Source organism: Bufo bufo, chromosome 5 (genome assembly GCF_905171765.1).
Source record: "Bufo bufo chromosome 5, aBufBuf1.1, whole genome shotgun sequence".
Lineage (NCBI taxonomy): Eukaryota > Metazoa > Chordata > Amphibia > Anura > Bufonidae > Bufo > Bufo bufo.
In genome coordinates, this window is record NC_053393.1 from 66,785,028 (window position 1) to 66,812,836 (window position 27,809).

Consider the following 27,809-nt stretch of genomic DNA (forward strand, 5'->3'; position numbering starts at 1 on the left):
GATAAACCATGTTTTTCAGTAATGAAATTAATTTATTAAAAGCTTTGATATAAACAATTATAGTTCCGAAATAATCAAAGGCCAATTTCGCCCCCGACCTCGCTGATTGTTGCCATTTATTTCAATGAGACATTTTTAATAACTGCCTCATTTAGATCCATAAAATATCATTAAATTAAATGGTTGCAAAGAGTTCCGAATCTGCAGGGGCTGTCCCTTATTTTCAGAGGTACTCTCTTCCAATTCCAGCTGTCCCATGCAGAAATGGCCGGGATATATGCAACTCCCACCCATAAATGGGTGGTCCCACACCGCTGGGGTCCTTCCTCAGGGTAGGGCCCTAATTTACCAACCGTAAAGATGGTAAGTATGGGTAAACTCAACCAAATTTCTTTCATCTCCAAATTGTCAGGGCCAAGAGAGTGTGCATTCAGTATGTTAAATAGGCTTGCCTAAGAGAAATCACCTGACCAGCTACACAACTCCTATTATAAGAAAAGTTTGGTGGAGTCAGTCAGGTGATCAAACTTGGCCAATCACAGAGCTGAATGTACAATTTTACATACAAGCAGTTATCACCATATAGTCAGAATTCAAGGGACAGTTCAGTAGGATTTATGGTGTAAAGCCCTCATTTCAAATTTCTTTAAAGGGGTTGTCCCACGAAAAATATTCTACAGTTTTCAAACCAGCACCTGGATCTGAATACTTTTGTAATTGTATGTAATTAAAAATTTAGCATAACCTCTGAGTTATTCAATGAATTATATCCTCTATAGCGCCATCTGCTGTTTGTTCTTTTTCTAATTTAAAGAGGACCTTTAACTAGAATAAAAAATCTAAACTAACTATACAGACATGGAGAGCGGCACCCAGGGATCCCCCTGCACCTACTATTATCCCGGGGCGCCGCTCCGTTCTCCCGGTATAGCCTCCGGTATCTTCATATGTTAGGCTCCACCCAGTGGAACCTGACGGCGTCTCTTTCTCCCAGGCTGTAGCGCTGGCCAATCGCAGCGCTCAGCTCATAGCCTGAGAGGTTTTTTTTTCTCTCAGGCTATGAGCTGAGCGTTGCGATTGGCCAGCACTACAGCCTGGGAGAAAAAGACGCCGGCAGGTTAACCTGGGTGGAGCCTAACTTTGAAGATACCGGAGCCTGTACCGGGCGAACGGAGCGGCGCCCAGGGATAATAGTAAGTGCAGGGGGATCCCTGGGCGCCGCTCTCCATGTCTGTATAGTTAGTTTAGATTTTTTATTCTAGTGAAAGGTCCTCTTTAATGTACTCCTCACCGAGGAAAGCACATGCTCAGATCCATCCTTCAACTGCCCCTAGCTGCAGCAGAAAGGACACGCCCTCTAAGCTCCCAGTATAAAACAAATCTTGCAGAGCAATTGCAGCAATTAATGGGGAGATCTCTGGATCCATATGAGGTACAGGGCTGGTTCTAGGTTTGTTAGAAGGAGACTGCCATGTAGTATATGTTATTTGATTTTAATTTTTTACAGTATTCATGGGATAACACCTTTAAAAAGGTTTGCCAAGTCTTTAATACTGATTACACACACACACACACACACATACAGATTACACACACATACTGTATATATTTAGCTACACAGTGTCCTGCTGCTAAGGTTGTGGTTCCACTGCAAACAGGTTTTATGTACAATTTTGATATGTATGCTGCAAAAATATTTAAAAAAAGTGATTAGTGATGTAACTATGACTTTTCTGTGTACCAAGCAGTTAAGAGTTAATAGGCCTTACCAACCAGTTGCTAGGTGGGGCTGTTGTCACCCTCTCCATAGGGAGTAGTTATAGCATTCAGTGCAGAGACAGTGGATATCTGTGCAGTGCAGTGTATGCTGAACACAGCCATAAGAAAATCTAGCTCAACAAGAAAGTCTAAACATCAGCTAAAGTGGAGAAAAAAAATAAGTTATATATTTGAATAGCATGCCAGTGTCAAAAGGAGGTGCGAGTAGAAGCCCTGTTGAGATAAACTGCTTAACAAGAAGCTTATAGACTCCATAGCAGACACTGCCAGTCCATGCATGCTAAGAACTGAAACTGATGTGCTTGAACTTGGTTCTTCAGTAAAGAACTGTTCTACTGCAAAACCGCCTCATCATTGTCTCCACTGCAGCAGGGGACACTGCCTTGCACCTCGCAGTTCATCACCATCAAGGGCACCCCAAAACAACACCATGCAGGAGAATCTTAGAACCATGGTGTGCCCCAAAAGGGAAGAAAGGTGCACCCTCCTCATCACTGCATGGCCCAGGGTTGCGTCAGAGTGAGTACTAACTACAACCACCATTCTTGCTACTATCACTCCTATCCTCTCTTCTTTTCTCCATTTCTGGACATGCTGCACACATATTACACATACTGTACCTAACTCTCCTGCAAAGCTGTCAGATCCCAGCCTTGTAGCATACCAAGCACAGCGCAGTACATTGTATAGTGGGTGCGCTTGGTACTGCAGCCCAAGGACATTTGAATGGGACCGAGCTGCGCCTAGGCCGGTTAACCAATTAAATTGACGTCACAGGCCTAGGAAGAGAGCACAATGCTCACAGGAGCACCACAGCCTGATCGGCAGGGGTGCTGGGAGTCGGACCCCAACCAATCAGACATTGAGTACAGGAAATCAATACTGTACTCCTTTATGTTTAGGATTTTATAGGTACAGCTTTGTTCTTATGCATTTTGGTATGCTGTATGGCATCCTATTTTACACAGCATACACGATGCATTACTTCTAGAGCAAAATACTGTGCATCCAAGCAGAACCATATGGTGGACCACAGAGGGCTGTATTACATATCCACAGGGAATTCATGTGCCGTCATACAGGGTTCATCAGGTGTACAGCATATCTGGCTTTCTTATACAAGTATAAATGAGGCTGAAAACTGCATTTTATGAGATAATTAGGAAACGTGAGTGAATTGAGAGATTTTATGTGGCGCCTCGTAGAAATTAATCTTCGTAAGACATGAATCTCAGTATACTTTTTAATATCAGCATGAAATTCTCTTGCAGTTTTCATTCTTGTAACAAATGTTCATTCATATTTAATCACAAGAGGAATAAATGTAAGAATAACCGAAGCCAAAACCAAGCGCAGAAACAGAAATGATGGATCTTCATTGATTACACTGAAGCCTTACAGGAGGCAAATAAAAAGCTCAGCCATGGACAAGAGCGGAAAAACTAAAACTGTTTTCTAATCCTAGACCACCCTTCAATACACGTATGTACACGTATGTATTGTGTCCTAGCCCAGTATAGACTAAAGAGGTTCCCCGGGCTTTTACTATTAATGACCTATCCTCAGGATCAATATCAGATCGGTGGGGGTCTGACACCCGGCACCCCTACAATCAGCTGTATGAGGAGACAGCGCTCACAGCGCTTACGCCCCGTCTCTCTTCTCTCTTCCTGTCCGCTGCTGCTGTCTATGGTCTTTCCCCAATGCCATATGCACAATGCCAAGCAGTGGTGTAAAGCACGTCATCATTGGAGTCTGGAATGGTGGATATGTCTTCAATTGAGTGATGAATCATCTGTCCCTATCTGGTGATGTGATGGACCATTCTGGATTTAGCAGATGCCTGGAGAAAGCTGCTTACCAGAATGCATAGTATCTAAGGTTACATTTGGTGGAGGCCTGGAGGGGGGATAATTCTACTGGGCTGTTTTTCAGGGTTAGGTCCCTTATTTCCTGTGATGCATTAATGTTAAATCTGCAGCATCTAAATGATATTTTACACAGTTGTTGCTTCAAGCTTTGTGGGAACAGTTTGGGAAAGGTCCTTCTTTCATGTTCCAGCATGGCTGTGCACAAAGCGAGCTCCATAAAGATAAGGTGTGATGTGTCTGGTATGGAGGAACTTGAGTCCTGACCCCAACATCAACAAAAGACCTTTGGGATAAAGTGCATCACCAATGGGATTTTCTAGCTTTCATAATTCCCTAAAAAGTTATTTGAAGATGTTTTTTTTTTTAACCAGACATTTTCTTCAGGGTGCATTCACACGACCGTTTGTGTTTTGCTGTCTGCAAAACACGGATCTGCAAAACATATGGATGACGTCTGTGTGATGCCTTCTTGCATCCATTTTTTTTTGTGGACCCATTGTAGCAATGCATATTCTTGTCCGCAAAACAGACAAGAATAGGACATGTGATATTTTGTGGGTCTGTGAAATGGACATATGGATGCGGACAACACATGGGGTGTTTTTTTGTGTCATTTTTTGCGTCTTCATTGACATCCAATCTGCAAAAAAATATGGTTGTGTGAATGGGGCCTTAAACAGAATGAGGTCCACTTATTGACTCCCTATGCCAGTTTTTGGCATAAAAAAGTCACACAACCCCATTTTGTGCATTTTCAATGCCTGTGTGCCTAAATTTAGGAGCACATCGCATTTTTGAATGCTGAATTCCTGACGATCCTCTGCCTGCTCCTTGTGTACTCTGCTGCTCTCCTGGTATTTATGACCCCGGCTTCTCCTGACAATTCTCTGCTTGCTCCCTTTGTACTTTGTAGCTTTCCTGGTATTGACTCGGTCCGTTCACGTCCTGTTGTTTGTCTGTCTGTCATCCCTGCACTTATTCCAAGTTAGGGATTGCCGTCCAGTTGTCCCCTGTCATTAGGACTCGCGAGGCAAGTAGGCAGGGCCAGGGGTAAGGGTGGAGCGCAGTGGTCACTTCCCTCCCCCATGTGTGTGTGTGTACGCGACCGTTACACATGGTCTGTGCACATGGACTGGGGAAAGATGGGAAATTCATGATGAAGTGCAGACACAGGAGATATGAGAGACCAAAGTAAAATGCCGGTCTCTGATAAATGACCTCCAACATGTAGCCTAGATTTTTTTTTTTACTAATTAAAACTAAATACTGACAGATATACCGTATTTTTTGCTTTATAAGATGCAAAACTGGGGGGAAAAGTGCGTCTTATAAATCAAATACTAGTGAGCGCTTCCATTATGGAAGCGCTCAATAGTATGCTTTAGGTGCCGGGAGTAGTGAGTGAAGCGCTTATAATACTCACCCTCCCGGTCTTCATTCCTGGGGCCAGCACTGCACTATCCTAACCGCGTACAGCGTCAGGATGTAGTGCGCGCACTATGACCTGACGCAGCACGCAGTCAGGTGACAGATCAGCGCAGGCTGGGAAGACAGGGGAGGGCAACTTCTGCCGCAGCTGGAGAAGAGCCTGATCTGATTGCCTGATATTTACGGGGGCCTGATCTGATGTCCTGATATTTATTGGGGTCTGAGCTGATGTCCTAATATTTACAGGGGCCTGATCTGATGTCCTGATATTTATGGGGGTCTGATCTGAGGATCTGATATGATGTCTCATGAAAAATATTTTTTTCTTATTTTCCTCCTCTTAAACCTGGGGTGCGTCTTATCATCGGGTGCATCTTGTAAAGCGAAAAATATGGTATTTTTTAGTGCTCTGTTATCATTCTCCTATATTAGATTTTTATTTTATACATACAGTAATTGTGTCCCTAAACAGTGGTTTACAGCTTTTAAAGATTTACTTTAAGCAGCCACCTGGACCCTAGGAAGCTGTAGTCTAGAGATAGCTCATTGACTTCTATGGGGAGTGTTGTGGGCATGCTCTGTGACCTGTGCAGAGTTCACTGTCTAGGGAGGGGGAGGTGGTAGGCTGCAACTATCACCTATTGTCACCGATGAATCCTGTTGTCTATATACAGTGAGGAAAATAGGTATTTGAACACCCTGCGATTTTGCAAGTTCTCCCACTTAGAAATCATGGAGGGGTCTGAAATTCACATTGTAGGTGCATTCCAACTCGAGACAGAATTAAAAAATAAAAAAATTCAGGAAATCACATTGTATGATTTTTAAAGAATTTATTTGTCTTGCACTAATGAAGATAAGTATTTGAACACCTGAGAAACAGCAAGAATTCTGTCTATCAAAAACCTGTTACTGTGCCTTTAACCCCTTAGGGACCGGGCTCATTTTCACCTTAAGGACCAGGCATTTTATGGAAATCTGAACAGTGTCACTTTAAGTGCTAATAACTTTAAAACGCTTTGACTTATCCAGGCCATTCTGAGATTGTTTTTTTTTGTCACATATTGTACTTCATGACACTGGTAAAATGAAGTCCAAAAAATTTTTTTTTTTGCACAAAAAGATACCTAATTTACCAAAACTTTGGAAAAATTTGCAAATTTCAAAGTTTCAGTTTCTCTACTTCTGTAATACATAGCAATACCCCAAAAAATTGTGATGACTTTACATTCCCCATATGTCTACTTCATGTTTGAATTATTTTGGGAATGATATTTTATTTTTTGGGGATGTTATAAGGCTTAGAAGTTTAGAAGCAAATCTTGAAACTTTTCAGAAATTTACAAAAACTCAATTTTTAGGGACCAGTTCAGGTCTGAAATCACTTTGCGAGGCTTACATAATAGAAACCACCCAAAAATGACCCCATCTAAGAAACTACACCCCTCAAGGTATTCAAAACTGATTTTGCATACATTGTTAACCCTTTAGGTGTTGCACAAGAGTTATTGGCAAATTTGAGAATTTCATTTTTTTTGTCAGATTTTTCATTTTAACCCATTTTTTCCACTAACAAAGCAAGGGTTAACAGCCAAACAAGACTGCATCTTTATTGCCCTGACTCTGCCGTTTACAGAAACACCCAATATGTGGCCGTAAACTACTGTACGGCCACACAGCGGGGCGTAGAGTGAAAGGTGTGCCGTTTGGTTTTTGGAGGGCTAATTTTGCTGGACTGTTTTTTTGACACCATTTGAAGCCCCCCTGATGCACCCCTAGAGTAGAAACTCCATAAAAGTGACCCCATCTAAGAAACTACACCCCTCAAAGTATTCAAAACTGATTTTACAAACTTTGTTAACCCTTTAGGTGTTGCACAAGATTTTATGGAAAATAGAGACACAATTTCAAAATTTCTCATTTTTGGCAGATTTTCCATTTTAATATTTTTTTTCCAGTTACAAAGCAAGGGTTAACAGCCAAACAAAACTCATTATTTATGGCCCTGATTCTGTAGTTTACAGAAAAACCCCATATGTGGTTGTAAACCGCTGTACGGGCACACGGCAGGGCGCAGAAGGAAAGGAATGCCATACGGTTTTTAGAAGGCAGATTTTGCTGGACTGTTTTTTTTTACACCATGTCCCATTTGAAGCCCCCCTGATGCACCCCTAGAGTAGAAACTCCAAAAAAGTGACCCCATTTTAGAAACTAAGGGATAGGGTGGCAGTTTTGTTGGTACTAGTGTAGGGTACATGTGATTTTTGGTTGCTCTATATTACACTTTTTGTGCGGCAAGGTAACAAGAAATAGCTTTTTTGTCACGTTTTTTTTTTTTGCTATTTACAACATTCATCTGACAGGTTAGATCATGTGGTAATTTTATAGAGCAGGTTGTCACGGACGCAGCGATACCTAATATGTATGCTTTTTTTTTATTTATGTAAGTTTTATACAATAACTTCATTTTTAAAACCAAAAAAAATGTTTTAGTGTCTCCATAGTCTAAGAGCCATAGTTTTTTCAATTTTTGGGCGATTATCTTGAGTAGGGTCTCATTTTTTGTGGGATGAGATGATGGTTTGATTGGCACTATTTTCTGGTGCATATGACTTTTTGATCGCTTGCTATTACACTTTTTGTGACGTAAGATGGCAAAGAAATTGCTTTTTCGACACAGTTTTTTTTTTTTTTTTTTTACGGTGGTCACCTGAGAGGTTAGGTCATGTGATATTTTTATAGAGCCGGTCGATACGGACGCGGCGATACCTAATATGTATACTTTATTTTTATTTATGTAAGTTTTACACAATGATTTCATTTTTGAAACAAAAAAAAATCATGTTTTAGTGTTTCCATAGTCTAAGAGCCATAGTTTTTTCAGTTTTTGGGCGATTATCTTGAGTAGGGTCTCATTTTTTGCGGGATGAGATGACGGTTTGATTGGTACTATTTTGATCACTTTTATTACCTTTTTTGGGAAGTAAGGTGGGCAAAATTTAAATTTTCTCATAGTTTTTATTTTTTTATTTTTATGGCGTTCACCATGCGGAGAAAGTAACATGACCGTTTTATAGATCAGGTCGTTACGGACGCGGTGATACCTAATATGTGTAGTGTATTTAATTTTTTTTAATTTTTATTCAGTGATAAATGTTTTTTTTTTATCTTAACTTTTTTCACATTTTTTTACATTTTTTTGACCCAGACCCACTTGGTTCTTGAAGATCCAGTGGGTCTGATGTCTGTATAATACAGTACAGAACCCTCTGTACTGTATTTTACTTACACTGAACAGATCTATGCTTTTAGCATAGATCTGTTCAGCACCATGGACAGCAGGACGCCTGAGCAGGCGTCCTGTTGCCATGGGAACCTTCCCCGTCTGCCACAACTTCGCAGACGGGGAAGGGTAAGCACAGGGCTGAGGGGGGCTCTCTCCCTCTCCATCGGGGGGCTGCAAAAGCACAGCAGCCCCCCGATGGAGAGGGAGGGAGCTCCCTGACCGATGACAGTTAACTTTTTCCATACAGCGGACCGTACGTTTATACCAGGGTGCCTGCTGGCACCCTGGTATACCCACTAGAAGCCAACGAATTTTCAAGGGGAGGCGGGCGGGCCGCCCGCCTCCCGCAACGCCCCCACCGCCTGCGACACCCCCTCCCGCACCACCCGCCGGCATCAAATCGTGCAGGGGTGCAGGGGGGGGTGAAAAATATTGATTTTAGGCACTCTAAAGTTTCTTATCCCCGCGGTCCCCCGCGGTCCCAGAAACTGCAAAAAGCGCAGCAAACCGCAGGTCTGAATTGACCTGCGGTTTGCTGCGATCGCCGACACGGGGGGGTCACATGACCCCCTCTGGCGTTGTGACAGGATGCCGGCTGAATGATTTCAGCCGGCATCCTGTTCAGATTAACCCCTGGGGCGCCGGAATGCCTATTTAAAGTTAGGACGTACCGGTACGTCCTGTGTCCTTAAGGACTCGGGAAATAGGGCGTACCGGTACGTCCTATGTCCTTAAGGGGTTAAAAAGTCCACCTCTACTCCACTCATTAATCAAACTTAGTAGCACCTGTCTGAGCTCCTTAAAGACCCCTGTCCACCCCACAGCCAGTCAGACGCCAACTACTACCATGGGCAAGACCAAAGAGCTGTCAAAAGACACCAGAGTCAATATTGTGGACCTCCACAAGGCTGGAAAGGAATACGGGGCAATTGCCAAGCAGCTTGGTGAAAATAGATCAACAGTTGGAGAAATTGTTAGAAAATGGAAGAGGCTAAAGACGACTGTCAGTCTCCCTCAGACTGGAGCTCCATGCAAGATCTCACCTCGTGGGGTATCACTGATGATAAGAAAGGTGAGGAATCAGCCCAGAACTACAAGGGAGGAGCTGGTCAATGACATGAAGAGAACTGGGACCACAGTTTCAAAGGTCACTGTCAGTAGAACACTAAGCCGTCATATTTCAAATCATGCATTGCACAGAAGGTTCCCCTACTCAAGTCATCACATGTCTAGGCCCACCTGAAGTTTGCCAATTACCATCTGGATGATCCAGAGGAGGCATGGGAGAAAGTCATGTGGTCAGATGAGACTTTTTGGTCTAAACTTCACTCGTCGTGTTTGGAGAAAAAAGAAGGAGGAGTTGCCTCCCAAGAGCACCAACCCTACTGTGAAGCATGGGGGTGGTAACATCATTCTTTGGGGGTGCTTTTCTGCGAAGGGGAGAGGACGACTGCACTGTATTAAGGAGAGGATGAATGGGGCCATTTATTGTGAGATTTTGATCAACAACCTCCTTCCCTCAGTCAGATCATTGAAGATGGATTGTGGCTGGCTCTTCCAACATGACAACGACCCGAAGCACACAGCCAGGATAACCAAGGAGTGGCTCCGTAAGAAGCATATCAAGGTTCTGGAGTGGCCTAGCCAGTCTCCAGACCTAAATCCAATAGAACATCTTTGGAGGGAGCTGAAACTCCATGTTGCTCAGCGACAGCCCCAAAACCTGACAGATCTAGAGGAGATCTGTGTGGAGGAGTGGGCCAAAATCCCTGTTGCAGTGTGTGCAAACCTGGTCAAGAACGACAGGAAACGTTTGACCTCTGTAATTGCAAACAAAGGCTTCTGTACCAAATATTAACACAGATTTTCTCAGGTGCTCAAATACTTATGATCAGCAGTGCAAGACAAATACATTCTTTAAAAATACTACAATGTGATTTCAGAATTTTTTTAATTTAATTCTGTCTCTGAGTGGGAATGCACCTACAATGTGAATTTCAGACCCCTCCATGATTTCTAAGTGAGAGAACTTGCAAAATCGCAGAGTGTTCAAATACTTCTGTTCCTCACTGTATAGTTGCTACCTTTCACTATAATCCTGCTTGTAATGATAATGAGCTGCCTGCTCAGAAGTAATCTCTACAGGAAGTTTTAGGATTATTTTAAAATATAGATAATGGAAAATTACAAAAGAATATAACCAGAAATTTTAAGAAATATATGTTTTACATAAAGATTTTACTTAATGGGAGTCTGTCATCAACATTTCACCTTTGTAACCCTTCCCATAGCTTTCTAGCAGCCTTACAGTTAATAAAAACGTTACCTTTATGAGAAATCCTGGACTTATAAAACCGGCAAAAAACATCTTTGTAGCATATGAAAATGTGGGCTCGCAAGTGCCCAGGGGCGGCGTTACCCTCGTAGGTGCCCAGCTAGCTCAGCCTTATCGTCGCTTCCCCCTGCCCCTTCCTTCCCTCTGCCCGCCCATCCTTTCCCTCTGACCGCCCATCTACTAACTTCTTGTTTCGCCGAGATCCCGCGCCTGCGCACTCAGTCCGTCGGCCGGCGCATGCACACTGCGATGCCTATTCCTTGTACGGCATCACAGTAATTAATGCGCACGCGCCGGCTAACGGCGCGAAAACACAACAAAGGAGGCGGTCCATCTGCGCATGCGCCGGCCGACGGACTGAGCGTGCAGGCGCGGGATCTCGGCGAAACAAGTAGTTAGTAGATGGGCGGTCAGAGGGAAAGGATGGGCGGGCAGAGGGAAGGAAGGGGCGGGGGGAAGCGACGATAAGGCTGAGCTAGCTGGGCACCTACGAGGGTAACGCCGCCCCTGGGCACTTGCGAGACCTCATTTGCATATGCTACAAAGATGTTTTTTGTCGGTTTTATAAGTCCAGGATTGCTCATAAAAGGTAACGTTTTTATTAACTGTAAGGCTGCTAGAAAGCTATGGGAAGGGTTACAAAGGTGAAATGTTGATGACAGACTCCCTTTAAACAGTAGGTTCTTCTGATAATACGTTCCTTATATGACCCAAGCATAAGGTGAGAGGAACCCTCACAATGTAGTCACTATGACGTGGGTGTGTCATAACATCATGAATTCTACCAAAACTTACATAGGGCAACCACCGGCACGCCAGCTGTTGTGAAACTACAACTCCCAGCATAGCATACTTGCCCTGCTGTTTTTAAGAACTCTCATAGAAATGAATGGAGCAGGCTGGGAATTGTAGTTTCACAACAGCTGGAGTGCAGAAGGTTGCCGATCCCTGGCGTAGGGCATTGCGGGTAATAAAAAGGTTTATAGCCTTCTTCGCCTCGCACAGAATTATCAATACTCCACATATTACAGCATCTCTCCAGCAATAAAACTAAAGGCTAATGTGGGAATAGAAAAAAAAGCTTGGAGTCTGCAATAAAGTTTCTTCAATCCACAACGTGCTACTTTATATGCATAATTAGAACGAAAACCAAACCTCTTATTTAAAACTTTAATGTCGGCGGTCTATTTACTTCCCAGAATCAGTCGATGATTACTGGAAATGACAATGTAACACAAGGCATTAGCGAGGAGGGAAGACGCTACAATTACCAGGACTCCTTGGACTCCGTTCTACCGTAAGTGAGGTTCAATAAGGTTTGGCTGCGCCGAGGATCCATTAAAGTATTTCCATGTTCAATACGTCTGCCCCTCATCCCAAACAATCAGTCAGCAAATCCCAAGCAAAATTAATAATAAAAAAAAAATAAAAAAATTACACAATGCTCCATTGTTCGGCCGTCCCCTTACATCGAAAATTATCTGCTTTACACTGGCAGCGAACGAGCTGAACGGTATTTCCATATGAACAAAAGATGACCGAGGGGAACTTTCCGAAACAATGTGGTTTGCAGCTGAATAGGAGAAATGCATTCCGCGGAGCTGGAACGCTGGCAGGTTTCAATCAATCAATCCCTATACAGGTGGACGGCGGCAGGTTTTTTTTTTTTTTTTCCCCTTAGTCTCAGCGTGGTTCCAAAAATAGAGAATCTGAACATTTTCTTGCTTGGAAGAAACAAACAACAGGTGTAGCAATTAAATGTGCTGGCACAACAGCGGCAGGGGGGACCCGGGGTCTCGGCATTCTTCCTGCATGGGCCTGGCGCTCTGCTAATTAGCGCAGCATTTTCCTATGGGAGCATTGTGATGTATAATGATAAGTATTAACTTATATTGTACGCCATTATAATATGACCCAGCCTTAACATTAAGGTTACCCGTATACAGGCGTGTAGTCAGTAGAAGTCAAAGCTTTTTTTTCTCTAGAAACAGCGCCACTCTTGTCCATAGGTTGTATTTGGTATTACAACTCAAGCTGCAGTAACAGACATGGCCCCCGTTCTTATGAACGGGTTGTATCTGGCATAGCATCTCAACCCTTTTCAAGCTGCAGTACCAGACACGGCCACCGTTCTTGTCAGTGGGTTATATTTGGTATTGCACCTCAGCCCTATTGACACTGTAATCCCAGATACAGCGCCACTATTGTCTATAGGTTGTAGCTGGTATTACATCTTAAGAGATGAGCGAATTTCATATTTTGAATTTTGTTCACGCTTCGTTTAGTGGTAAAAGCACAATTGCGTTATGGATTTCGTTACCATGGACCATTATGCAATTTTATGACGGAATGCATAAGAGAATGCCTTTAGAGGCATTCCGTTATTCATTCCGTCATAATAGAAGTCTATGGGCTGCATAACGGATCCGTCCCATTTCCATCAGGCAGGCACTTACTAATGTATTATTATTACCCATATTGCTTCCTTTGCTGGCTGGTTTCATTTTTCTATCACATTATACACTGCTCGTTTCCATGATTACAGCCACCATGTAATCCATCATTGGTGCTCGTGCTTGCACTATAAGAAAAAATGCCACTACTTTCTCTGCATAATAAATGCTATTCGCTGACGGGGCAATGTAAGATGGAGAAACAGCTCATACTGTTTCTGTACACATTACTTTATTAGAATTGTCATTCTGCATTTTGCCACAAGAGGCCGCTGTTTCCCAACACAGCTAACATACTGCAAGTAATTGAATATGCATTGAGAGGTGTGGTTACTAGCTGAAGAAGAACCAGGAAGTGACTCGGCAGACATGTTTTGCAGAGACAGGAGCTGGAAGGCAGCATCTAGTGGCATCCAGGCATCAGGAAAGAGAGGATCGGTTCCCGGAAGACTAGAAAAGCTGTGGAACGGAGCTACAGACCCTGCAAGGCCTCCATGTGGATGGACAGACTTATTTGGTTTATGTCACCATCGGATGAAAACAGACCTGGGTCGGTAAGCCCGATCGTGCACGCACCGCAGTATATTGTGGGACCCTTGAAGAAAACTAAAGACTGTGATCTAGCCTGCAGTTAGTTAGTCAGTTAGGGACTCTGGGTGAGGCAGACTGCAAGGATTGTGCTGCAAGGATTGTGCTGCAAGGATTGTGAAATGACCCAACACCAGGACCTACTAGTTATAGGTTTATAGTTCGCTCCTGGATCAACAAGGGACTTCACTGCAAACTTCAGCTACTCCAGCATCTTGACTGGGAGCATTACGGATATTTGCTACAGTGTCAGTTTTAGGAGTAAGGGAAGAGAAAACTATTGTACAAACCTGGAAGATTGTGAGCTCTTGTGCTGCACCGCAGGCCGCCTGTATCTTGCACCCCACACAATTCTTTCCGTTTTCTAGGGTAATAAGCGGTCCGGTGGGGCAGTGATAGTTGTGCCCGCAATAGGTAAATTATCGCAAATGGTGTCTGTTGGCCATCTTGGGGTGCCATGCTGTGCAGCACAGGGGTCTCGGCGTCCAGGCCAAGCATATGTAACTTTATTATATATTCACTACATTTGAGATTGTGTTTAATACTTCTGTTCAGTAAAGTTTCTGTTATCATAAAAGCTGGTGTCGGTGTTGCTTTCCTCGTTCGTGACTTCGCTGTATCCTGGGGAGCCCACCTCGGTACACGGCTTACAGCAAAACCCTTTTAAGGGGTTATCCAGGAATGGATACTGATAAATCAGATGGGCAGGGGTCCGAGTCCTGACACACCTGCCGATCAGCTGTTACAGGGAGCCACCGCACTCACCGGTCTCCAAGCACAGCGCCATACATAGTACAGCAGCTGTGGTTGGTATTGCAGCTCAGCACTATTAACTTCTATGGGGCTGAGCTGCAACTAGGCCGTGTGACCGATGTAACGTCACATGGCCTAGGAAGAGAAGACAGCTCTGATGGAGCCGGATTCTCCTAACAGCTGATCAGCGGGGGTCCCTGGTAAGCTCTGACAATCACCTATTGTGAATGGTAGATCTCATGTTATCTATATATACACACACATTACCTTTCATTGTAATCCTGCCTGTGATAATTATTAGATGACTGCTGAAAAGTTATCTGTACAGAACAAAAAGTGGCACCTAATATTAGACTTCATAGACAATATGAAAACTGCAGGATTTTAGCAAATTTTTTTAATATAGATAGTGACATGAAAAATTAAAACTAACCAAAGATTCTTTTAAAATGTGTTTAACATAAAATAACAATAGGTCATTTTCTGATTATATATTACTTTAAAGTGGTTAAACTAGCCCCGCCAGATTTGATTATGAGCAGCAATAAAATCCTTGATCTTTCCACTGCTAATTTAATATACAACACTCATAGCTGCCAGAGTGAGGGCTTACTACCCAGAACCATTCATATCAAACATACTATGTCCATGCCAGCATTTGTGCGAATCCCATTACAAACGCATATTTACACATTTGCAGGCAATAATTTGCATGGGTATTGAATATGGCACTTGCCACCTCAGCCATTTTTCAAGTCAGAAGCACTGTATGATGTTCCTGTCATCCAGCTAAAAAGGTTATCCGAGAGGTGGAGCACTGTAAGCTGTTGTCAGTGAGCTGGTCTGACCCTTTCCAGCCGGATGCTGACTCTAGATCTAGAAACTGTGCTGTGGGAGCTCTCAGAACCTACTAACCTTATCCTCGGTGCATCTTACACATAGATGCTATGATTTAAATTGCAGCTGATAATAACAAAAAATGTTAAAATTTATAGAAGCTAATAGTGCTTGCCTCTAAACCTCAAGATGCCATCACAAATATCCCATGCTTGCAAATGGCCCAAGCCGCCATCCTGTACATTTGGTGGGCACCTGAGGACGTCTATTCTACTGTGACCCACCAATATTGAACTGAAAATGAATAATCTGAACAATATGCAGAAATTTAGGCCTACACCATATATTTTGAGGGAAACAATACTGGATGGAGCATGTTGGAAAACAGGTTGGCCCTCAACATCTACCAAAAAGGTCTATTTCCTTTTGATCATTGAACCTTCATAGCTCCCATTCGGCAACTGGTGGGTAGCAGGTATATACAGTTGCAAGAAAAAGTATGTGAACCCTTTGGAATGATGTGGATTTCTGCACAAATTGGTTATAAAATGTGATCTGATGTTCATCTAAGTCACAACAATAGACAATCACAGTCGGCTTAAACTGATAACTCACAAAGAATTAAATGTTACCATGTTTTTATTGAACACACCATGTAAACATTCACAGTGCAGGTGGAAAAAGTATGTGAACCCTTGGATTTAATAACTGGTTGAACCTCCTTTGGCAGCAATAACTTCAACCAAACGTTTCCTGTAGTTGCAGATCAGACGTGCACAACGGTCAGGAGTAATTCTTGACCATTCCTCTTTACAGAACTGCTTCAGTTCAGCAATATTCTTGGGATGTCTGGTGTGAATCGCTTTCTTGAGGTCATGCCACAGCATCTCAATCTGGTTGAGATCAGGACTCTGACTGGGCCACTCCAGAAGGCGTATTTTCTTCTGTTTAAGCCATTCTGTTGTTGATTTACTTCTATGCTTTGGGCCGTTGTCCTGTTGCAACACCCATCTTCTGTTGAGCTTCAGCTGGTGGACAGATGGCCATAAGTTCTCCTGCAAAATGTCTTTATAAACTTGCGAATTAATTTTTCCTTCAATGATAGCAATCCGTCCAGGCCCTGACGCAGCAAAGCAGCCCCAAACTATGATGCCCCCACCACCATACTTCACAGGTGGGATGAGGTTTTGATGTTGGTGTGCTGTGCCTCTTTTTCTCCACACATAGTGTTGTGTGTTTCTTTCAAACAACTCAACTTTGGTTTCATCTGTCCACAGAATATTTTGCCAGTACTGCTGTGGAACATCTATGTTCTCTTGTGCAAACTGTAAACGTGCAGCAATGTTTTTTTTGGACAGCAGTGGCTTTCTCTGTGGTATCCTCCCATGAAATCCATTCTTGTTTAGTGTTTTACGTATCGTAGATTCGCTAACAGGGATGTTAGCATATGCCAGAGACTTTTGTAAGTCTTTAGCTGACACTCTAGGATTCTTATTCACCTCATTGAGCAGTCTGCGCTGTGCTCTCGCAGTCATCTTTACAGGACGGCCACTCCTAGGGAGAGTAGCAGCAGTGCTGAACTTTCTCCATTTATAGACAATTTGTCTTACCGTGGACTGATGAACAGCAAGGCTTTTGGAGATACTTTTATAACCCTTTCCAGCTTTATGCAAGTCAATAATTCTTAATCGTAGGTCTTCTGAGAGCTCTTTTGTGTGAGGCATCAATCACATCAGGCAATGCTTCTTGTAAAAAGCAAACCCAGAACTGGTGTGTTTTTTATAGTGTACGGCAACTATAACCAACACCTCCAATCTCATCTCATTGATTGGACTCCAGTTGGATGACACCTCACTCCAATTAGCTCTTGGAGATGTCATTAGTCTAGGGGTTCACATAATTTTTCCACCTGCACTGTGAATGTTTACATGGTGTGTTCAATAAAAACATGGTAACATTTAATTCTTTGTGTGTTATTAGTTTAAGCAGACTGTGATTGTCTATTGTTGTGACTTAGATGAAGATCAGATCACATTTTATGACCAATTTGTGCAGAAATCCATATAATTCCAAAGGGTTCACATACTTTTTCTTGCAACTGTAGTAGCCTACAGAGGCTTTTAGCTCCCCATTGTCCAGGTGGCAGCCATGCTAAACATCCTAAAAAATTTGACATTTTATATTTTCATGGTCACTTCAATGAAAAGGTTGACTATGTACAACTTTTTGAGCAAACAGATCCCACCTCTGATAAATGGTAAGACAGTCCAAGTCACCCCGTACCGTACCAGCCATTGCTAATTCCGATTTGCTAAACTTCTTTAAAAAACAGACTTGTAAAGTAACATTTAATATTCAAGAAGACAAAGTTGGACAGCTAGCAGTGAATAAAGAGTGATTAGACATTCACCAGGCATTCTCAGTCCTGATTCTCCACCGCACTCTATTTTTCTTCTCTAATTATTTTCACCTCAGGACTCCTCGTTCCGCTTTGCATTCTAATCATCTGTTCCTGTCGTGTTTACAGAACAAACACTCTCCTCTAATTAAATGATTTGTTTTAACATCACTCTTGGGCCCCAGCTTGTTATTACCTTGGGTGCGTCTGACTGCAGTTTCTTGGGTGTCCCCTTGGGCCCTGGAACTTTTGAAGTGTCCTTAATGGAGGGCGAGTCGGCGTGTTCCCCCTTGAGGTTCAGGTTGATGTTGTCCGTGCTGGCAGGGTGGTCGATATTATTGGAGTTCCGATTGCAATGAATAGCTGGAAGAAATGAAATGAAAACTGCTTAAAGGAAAGTAACACCTGTGCAATTTTAAGGAAAAGGAATAAACTCTATTTAAAACAAAAGTGCAAGTCCGAGAACATTTTATATTCGTCTGTCAATAAACTAATCAAAACCACCATAGATTTCCATACGTGTTTAGACCAGGGCCATAAAACATAGTGATAGTTACATTAAGCACAAGCTGAAGGCCTCTAGGCTGGTACAAGCTCCACCCGTATTTTGGAATTTCAAAAGGTTCTATTGCCGTTCTTTACATCAATGGTGGACAGGGGCATACACAATTTTGCAAAAGGGGGGTTTGTGACCATATTTCTGTAGTAAATGTAGACATTTAAACACATATGCCTATTGCGGACAATAATAGGCATTTTCTATTAAAGGGGTTATCCCACTTTGCATTTTCATACTTACCTGCTGCCTGCGCGCTGTTCACTTCCTGGATTCTGGCTGGGGGCGGGCTTCATCTTGATTGAAGTCTTCTCCTGGCCGGGTGCTGGACTGAACGCGCACGCCGCCGCGCATGCGCCATGGTGACTTATTCCTGGCCAGTATGGTACAGAGTCGGCGTGCGCGTTCGCGGCTCTATACTATTCTGGCCAGGAAGAAGTCACCATCGCGCATGCGCGGCGGCCTGCACGTTCAGGACAGCGAGCGGCCCGGCCGGGAGAAAAGAAGGAATCTTATGTGCAAGCGTGGCCACTGGGATTCCGGAGAAGAGCGGTGGCCGTAACCAGGGGAGACCGAATGACAACAATGAGGTAAGTGGGGATGAATTTTCTCGTAAACGGTGGGAATTTGTTAAATCAAATATATTTACAAAAATGATCACTGTCAAATCATTAACAGATTTAACAGTGATCATAATGATGGGATAACCCCCTTTAAGTGCCGGTGCGGATCCGTAAAACACACACGGACGTGTGAATAGACATTATATATATATATATATTTTATACACACACACATCAACATTGGAATTGCAACACCAATAAGGAAAATCCGTTCACCATTGAGTTCCATTGTAAGAAGAAGAAAAAAAAAGGATACTTATTTTTTTTTTACCGGACTCTGCAGGATACAAGAACACGGTGTGCTGCGTTTTTGTATCCTTTTTTTCTAACTTGTACGTCAGAGGCATAAAAAATGATGAGTAATTTTCAGAACCTTACAGCTTGTCCTTCTTGGTGTTGCATTTTCAATGTTGAGGAGTGTATATATATAAATAAATATGCATACATACATTCACACAGATATGTATACCGTGACACACACACACATACATATATGCATACTGTGACACAGACACTCACACACTGAGTGACCCCTGGATATGAGCAGTGTTTAATGCTATGAAAAAAAGGAGGCAATATGGACAATCACAATACCAGGGCCGTAACGATCACGGTCACAAAGGGTGCGACAGCGTCCGGGCGGGGGAGGGGGCCCGCTGGACTGACATGTAACCGGGCCCCCGGTACTGTCACTGTACTTCATGCCAGGCCCCGTCAGAGCGCTCATCTCACCTGCATCAAATTAGACTCAGTCCACCATCTTAATTTGTGAATAATTCTAGTAAGGCAGTGCTGGGGCCTGATTGATGCTGTACTGCATGTGATGGAGGCGAGAGGAGCGCTCTGACGGATTACACGTGAGAGGGGGCAGTGGGGGACATTACTAGGGGCAGTGGAAGGATATTACTGGGAGTAGTGGAAGGACATTACTGGGAGCAGTGGAAGGATACTACTGGGAGCAGTGGAAGGACATTACTGGGAGCAGTGGAAGGGCAGTACTGGGGGCACTATAGGGATATTACTGTGGGTGCTATAGGTATATTAGCGGAGGGGGTATCATTATAACCAGGGGTGTAAGGATCGCGGTCACAGTGTGTGACCGGGTTCGGCATGTGGGGGGGGGGGGGGGGGGGGGGGGGGGATTGTTCCAAAGTTTGCTCTGGGGCCCATAGAACTCTAGTTACGCCACTGCACAGCACATTATTAAATTCCTGGTATTTACTTTTCCTATATGATAAATGCCGTTTGCTGAAGTGAGACATCCCCCTTAATCCAAATAGCACATCACAGTGATGCTCCACCTCCAGGGCACCTGCAGTAGCAGAATCTGGCAGAATAAAACTTACTATTCTCAGGACTCCACAAAAGGATTTTATTCATTGGTCAAAACTGCTGACAAATTCCTTTTAAAACAGCCAGTGGAAATGAGGGCACAAAGAGGAATGTTTTACCCTTTAATTATTAACTTGTTTATGCCCCCTTAGTCATTGCTTCCAGTTACAACTTATAATTTCCTATTGTTATTCCCCAATCCAGACACCATGGTGAATACGCTTCTGCATACATCAACATTTCTTTTATCCAGCATCCACTGGACCAGAGAATTACAAGATTACCGGTATCTAATATGCTAGAAAGGAACATACAAACTCCAAAAGTAAACGGATCACAGGGCGTCCGGATTCTGAGATCACAACAATAATCAGCAATATATGGAGAACTCCTGCAGCCCACCACAGGTGAAATCAAGGAGCTGTTTGGGACATGTAGGAAAATGTGAATTTGTTCAGACCTCTAGAACCAGAGATGTTTTTTCCTAGTTATTCTCGTCTGGTTAAGCAGAAACGCTCCTATTGATCCTGCTGACATCTTGAAAAGCAGAAAACAGCTATGTGAACGGCACCTAGGAAATGAATGACTGCAGCGACAACCAGCCTCAGCCTGCATGGCATTCTCAGCTATTTCCTGCTGTATATGGTTGCCAGCAGGAAGAGTGGCATGTGTACATTAACAGCAGGGAACCGGTCACGTGAGAATGAGCCATTTTATTTTTTTAACCATTTGTACGCCATGGGACGTCTTTTCTGTAGGACAGGTAAGAATAAAAAAAATGAGGGGAATAGCTGGCTGCTGTAGTCATTATGCCGCATTCAGAGTCCTTATTGAGGTAACCGCTCCAGAACATGTTAGGTGGCTTCTAGTCATCGGTCCCATCAGAAGGACAAGCATGATACAGTAGTTATTAGATCTAGAGGCTGCGCAGAGAGGAGAACAGACAGTATGATTACAGGTTGTGGGAATGCACTTCATCCACATTATGATGATGTAAGCCGTGTATCGGGGTGGGCTCCCCAGGATACAGAGAAGTCACGACCGAGGAAAAAACTCCACCACCAGCTTTTGCCAAAACAGAATTTTACTTAAACGTGGTAATGAACACAACCACAAATGCTGGGAACATACAATACATTTACATACACCCAGCCCGAAGGCTGAGACCCTTGTGCTGCACAGCGTGGCGCCCTCCGATGGATGCAGGAGGAAAGTCTGGTAATTCACCTACTGGCGGGCATGACTAAACCGCCACACCTTACCTGTTATTACCCTAAAAAAACAAGAATAACTGTATGGGTGTGTGGTAGGGGCTAGCCTGCGATGCAGCACAACAGCTTACAATCTTACAAAGCTCTACAGTATTCCCCCTCCCATAACTGGTGTTGTAGCACGTGCCTGAGTATTCCTTCTGAGCAAAACGTCAGCCTGGCTTGAGTTTGTGGGGAAGTTTATCAGCTCTCCGGTGTGAAATGTCACTTTATATTATGGAGTCCTTGCAATAAACAATAGCAACACTTGTGGCCTGACACAGACAGAGACCCTATTTAATAAACTACAGGCCTGGTCTCAGTCTCTAGGCGCCAACACTGTAATGAGGTGCGTGCACGATCTTACCGACCCGGGTCCATTCTGCCTCCGCTGGTGACTCTGAAAAGAACAAATGCCTCGCCAACAAACATGCAGTATCGCAGTGTATGTGGCTTTGCTCCTCAGCTCTCATCAGCATTCCTGAAAGTAATCCTCTTTCCTCTGGACAGGATCAGGGTCTTGGACACTGCCTACTGCTCTGGTCACTGAGGTTTGCTCCCACACCTGGATGCCGTCGGATTCTCTGCTCACACAGTTACCTCCCTCTAAGATGGCTGCTTCCTTTCCCTAAAATATGTAATGAACAGCTCCAGTGGTAAAATGGTTCAGTACACAGCGTGTGCCGGTGCGTTCACATATTCAGGAGCTCTTGGCTCTCCCCGCTGCTGATTACTACAGGAGAAAAATATGTCAATCAGTAGTAAGGGGCGAAGAGAGCCTGGTCCTCACGAATATCAGGACTCATCGGCCTGCACTGTGTATGGAACTGCTCCAACATCACGATATGTCAACTCAACATATGACGTCACCAAGCCAGCGCTCTGTAATTCCAATTTAATGGGATAAAAAAGTTTGAGTTGGTCGCTCTACTATAACTCACTCGGCAGCTGTAAATTAACAGTAGGGTCTGTAAAAAAGGAAAACAATGTCATTAACCTATTATGATTCTGTTGTAAGGGTATTTTACATCATTTTACGTTAATTATGTACTGATTGGTTCTTCCCCTTTAAAGGGTTTGTCCGGGTTCAGTGCTGAGCCCAGACACAACCCAATCTGCTCTTATTCACCATGACCGAGTACAGCATCAGAGCTATTTACGCTCCAATGCTTCCTTTTGCCCTGCACTGAATCATTTACATTTCGACACTGCCAGGCAGTGGCTTCTACCTAGTAGTGTTCCTGACGATGTCACAAGCTCTAATGGGCGGTTTTTAACCACCCATTAGTGCTGGTTACGTCACTGGGCTCACTGCTAGTCGGAAGCCTCCGTCTAGCTTACATATAGAGAGCCCGGATCTCAAGAAAATTCCCTTGCTCTGCGTGATTCAGCACAGGTCAAGGGGGAACATCGGAACCTAAAAAGCTCCGATGTTCCACTCACTCATGGTGAGTAAGTGCAGATCGGGTTTTGTCTGGGTTCAGCCCTGAACCCGGACAACCCCTTTTTGAATTATTAAATTACCTTCTTTATCCCTTATGATCTATGGAGTTAAGGATAGTTAGGTAATATACAAAATCATTGTTCTGTGTCAGATGACCACCAGACCACATTCCAGAGCGGTTAACTCATAAGGGATGCATACGCCACACTGGACAACCTTAGAAGGAGCGACTGAGAGGTATAAACCTTTGTGCACAAAAAATAAAAACTGAGCTCCACTGAAAACATCTTCCAGGTAGGATGTTGTAGGTCACCATCTCTCTTGTATCACCATGAGGTGTCAGCCATGTGCTACAACATGGGGACGGGAGTTTCCCTCATTGTGTTGCAGGCCAGTGATTGTTATTTACGTTTGCTACTCTGTACGTGATCTGTTTTATATCTTTTATCACATTTAGCTAATATATATATTCACTTAGCCTATGTAAGCTTATTTATTCTCAAATCTTTTGAATTCACGTTAAAACAGTGAAAATGCAATTGCAATCATGTCCATCCAGGGTTAGAACAACCCCCTCACCTGAATATGGGTGACACCCTATCTCTATTATATCTAGTAATTGCATGTGCTCAGCTTCTCAGAGGTAACATACAAGATTAATGGCTGTTCCAGTGTACCCATGTAAGGTCAGACAACCTCTGGCTATCGCAGCTTTTAGCCTTCCCTTTTGCATTCAGTCAATTTTTAAAGATGTGGTGTAATTAGCGAGATAATTACTGGCCCAGCAGAACACAGTGTCCTTTAACCCCCATGACTGCTGCAGGCTGGACCGGATAACAAGAACGTATAATGGATATTACAGAATGAGAAGCAGCAGATCTTACAGCATGGAAGGCAATAGATACCGTAATGTATAGCTATATGTGTGAAGAAAAATCCTAAGAGGTGATGGCAACAGCAGCTTCTTATGCCCCAGGCAATTCCATACAATGATTCTCTTATTTTGTCAAGATTTCTTCTGTATGAAAATTAACTCTCCTCCAGAATGAAAAAAGTGTATCACTAGTGCCACCTATAGGTTACTGCCCTATAAGTCAAACTCCAAACCCATTAAAGGGGTTCTCTTGAGCAGTGGCATGCTAAGTGTGTGTGTGTGGGGGTGGTCCGGCCCGGGTGCCGGCTCTCAGGGGGTGCCAGAGCCCAAAAGCAATGAGCACTTCCATCAATATAAATGGAAGCTCTCATTGCTGGAGCGCCGGTCACTGCGGTCCTGTCACTCACTGACAGCTCAGCTCCCCCTGCTCCTTCTCTCCCCCACTTAATGATGATGCAAGAAGACTTATCCCTGCAACACCATTCAGCCTGCAGTTACAGATCGCGCTGCCGGCCTGTGTGTGGGCGGAGCCTGCATCCCGGAAATCTGCCTAAGCTCTGCCTACACAGCGCTGCAGAGCGATCTGTGCCTGCAGGGGATCAGTGGCGGATCTAGAGCCTGGTCAGACTGTCACTAGCACTGCCGCAGTTGTCCACAACCCGTGAGGTGAGGTCCCGTCCCGACTCCCGCATGGCGCTCCTCTGTTCCGGACTTCCAGTTCCCGGGCCCGGAACTTGGTGGGCGGGCCTAATTATAACGGCGCCGGCTTGTATCGGCTTGATTCTGGCTGGCTGGCAGTAAGATGCACGGGGGGGGGGGGTGGAAGAGACAGGGCTGGCTACCAATGTCGCCTGCGCCGCCGCCGCGCCAGTGTATGTGAAGGGGCCCTGAAAAACTTATTAAAGAGGACCTTTCATGGGTCCAAACATTGTAAGATAATTATCTGTAAATGTGGCGCGGCGCCCAGGGATCTCACTGCACTTACTATTATCCCTGGGTTATGCTCCGTTCGCCCGCTGTGGCCCCGTTACCTTCTCCCGCACTGTACGGTAATTGCTACTATCGGAACACCAGGGAGGAGTCTGCCCTGTTTCTCACTGGGCGTTTCTTCTCCCTGGCTGTAGCGCTGTCCAATCGCAGCGCAGAGCTTACAGCCTGGGAGGTTTTTTCTCCATGGGCCGCCCCGGGTGCCGGCTCTCAGGGGGGTGCCAGAAGCAATGAGCGCTTCCATCAATACAGATGGAAGCGCTCATTGCTGGAGCGCTGGGAGCTGTAGTCCTGTCACTCACCGCTCAACTCCCAGCGCTCCTCCCCTCCTTCAGGCCGGCGGCGCACAGAATGGTGAAGCAGGAAGACTTCACCCCGCTCCACCATTCAGCCTGCAGACACAGATCACACTGCCAGCCTTTGTGGGTGGAGCCTGAAGCCAATAAATCTGCATAATCTCTGCCCACAACATGCTGCAGAGCGATCTGTGCCTGCAGGGAAGAGAGGTATGTGAGTTTCAGGAACGGGACAAGGTGAGTAGTTCGTGTTTTTTTTTGTTTTTTTTTTATTATACAGAGGGGGAACAGAGGGCTTTATTACTATGGAGGGGGCACAGAGGACTTTATTAGTATGGTGGGGGCACAGAGGTCTTTATTACTATGGAGGGGGCACAGAGGACTTTATCACCATGGAAAAGGAACATAGGGCCTTACTACTATGGAGGGGGCACAGAGGGCATTACTAATCTGAAGTAGGCACAGAGGGCATTTTTACTGTGAAGGGGAAAAGTGGGCATTATTGCTGTGAAGGGGCACAGTGGGCATTATTACTGTGAAGGGGGCACAATGGGGATTTCTACTATGGAGGGGGAACAGAGGGCATTACTAATCTGAAGGGGGCACAGAGGGCATTTTTACTGTGAAGGGGCAAAGTGGGCATTACTACTATTAAGGGGGCACAATGGGCATTATTACTATAAAGGGGGCACAATAGGCATTATTACTATAAAGGGGGCACAATGGGCATTATTACTATAAAGGGGGCACAATAGGCATTATTACTATAAAGGGGACACAATGGGGATTATTACTGTGAAGGGGGCACAAAGAGGGCATTACAACTGTGAAAGGGGTACAGAGAGGGCATAACTACTGTGAAGGGGGCACAATGTGGGCATAACTACTGTGAGGGGGCACAATGTGGGCATAACTACTGTCAGGGGGCACAATGTGGGCATAACTACTGTCAGGGGGCACAATGTGGGCATAACTACTGTGAGGGGGCACAATGTGGGCATAACTATGTGAGGGGGCACAAGGTGGGCATAACTACTGTGAGGGGGCACAATGTGGGCATACCTACTGTAAGGGGGCACAATGTGGGCATACCTACTGTGAGGGGGCACAATGTGGGCATAACTACTGTGAGGGGGCACACATCTGTACAAAACTACTGTGAAGGTTGTACGATGAGGGCAATACTACTGTAAGTGGGGTACAATTTTTTTAAAGTATTGCCCCCCCCCCCAATACTTTAAAAAAATTGTACCCCACTTACAGTAGTATTGCCCTCATCGTACAACCTTCACAGTAGTCTTGTACAGATGTGTGCCCCCTCCTTTCTGGGGTACAATTTTTTTAAAGTATTGGGGGGGGGGGCAATACTTTAAAAAAATTGTACCCCAGAAAGAACCCGCCCCGGGTGCCAAACACCCTAGGCACACCACTGCCTACAGGTGACACTAAAAAGAGACAATTCATGTTCTTTTGGGGGAAAGCTCATTTGCATATTTTTCCTGGGAGCCTTGCTTATAAGACTCCCTACACCTAATGGATTTCTGCAAAAAGAAACTGTACCACTTAGAGCTCTTTTAAGAACTGCATTGTTTCCATCAGACCATAAAAACAAGTAAATTGAAAATAAGTTTTGAAAATGCAGCAAAATAGCCCTTGATTGTGCACACAATCTGCTGTCAAGGAAAAGTGCAAAAATGTAACAAATGATTTTTTGTTTTTTAACAGAGGCATTCCATGGCACTGATGTGGTGGGATGGGGCCTGGTCAGTGGTATACAGTCAGGTCCATAAATATTGGGACATCGACACAATTCTAACATTTGTGGCTCTATACACAACCACAATGGATTTGAAATGAAACAAAAGATGTGCTTTAACTGCAGACTGTGAGCTTTAATTTGAGGGTATTTACATCCAAATCGGGTGAACGGTGTAGGAATTACAACAGTTTGCATATGTGCCTCCCCCTTGTTAAGGAACCAAAAGTAATGGGACAGAATAATAATTATAAATCAAACTTTCACTTTTTAATACTTGGTTGCAAATCCTTTGCAGTCAATTACAGCCTGAAGTCTGGAAATGCATAGACATCACCAGACGCTGGGTTTCATCCCTGGTAATGCTCTGCCAGGCCTCTACTGCAACTGTCTTCAGTTCCTGCTTTCCCTTCAGTTTTGTCTTCAGCAAGTGAAATGCATGCTCAGTCGGATTCAGGTCCGGTGATTGACTTGGCCATTGCATAACATTACACTTCTTTCCCTTAAAAAAAATATTTGGTTGCTTTTGCAGTATCCTTTGGGTTATTGCCCATCTGCACTGTGAAGCTCCGTCCAATGAGTTCTGAAGCATTTGGCTGAATATGAGCAGATAATATTGCCCGAAACACTTCAGAATTCATCCTGCTGCATTTGTCAGCAGTCACATCATTAAAAAATATAAGAGAACCAGTTCCATTGGCAGCCATACATGCCCACACCATGACGCTACCACCACCATGCTTCACTGATGAGGTGGTATGCTTAGGATCATGAGCAGTTCCTTTCCTTCTCCATATTCTTCTCTTCCCATCACTCTGGTACAAGTTGATCTTGGTCTCATCTGTCCATAGGATGTTGTTCCAGAACTGTGAAAGTCTGGTTCTCGGCTGAGTTCCTGGTGCTACCAAAGCTCCATTGAAGATAAGTGTTTCCTTTACCTTTTGTATTTTGTTCACATATTTG

General features: G+C 44.1%; 1 protein-coding gene across 1 annotated transcript in view; it reads right to left on the minus strand.

Annotated features, from left to right (window-relative positions):
• SAMD12 (sterile alpha motif domain containing 12) overlaps window positions 1-27,809 on the minus strand; it is a 608,525-nt gene that overhangs the window by 554,098 nt on the left and 26,618 nt on the right. Inside the window, exon 2 of the mRNA XM_040432862.1 lies at window positions 17,925-18,091. Within this exon, the coding sequence (XP_040288796.1) occupies window positions 17,925-18,091 (167 nt within the window). The remainder of the gene's footprint in view (window positions 1-17,924; window positions 18,092-27,809) is intronic.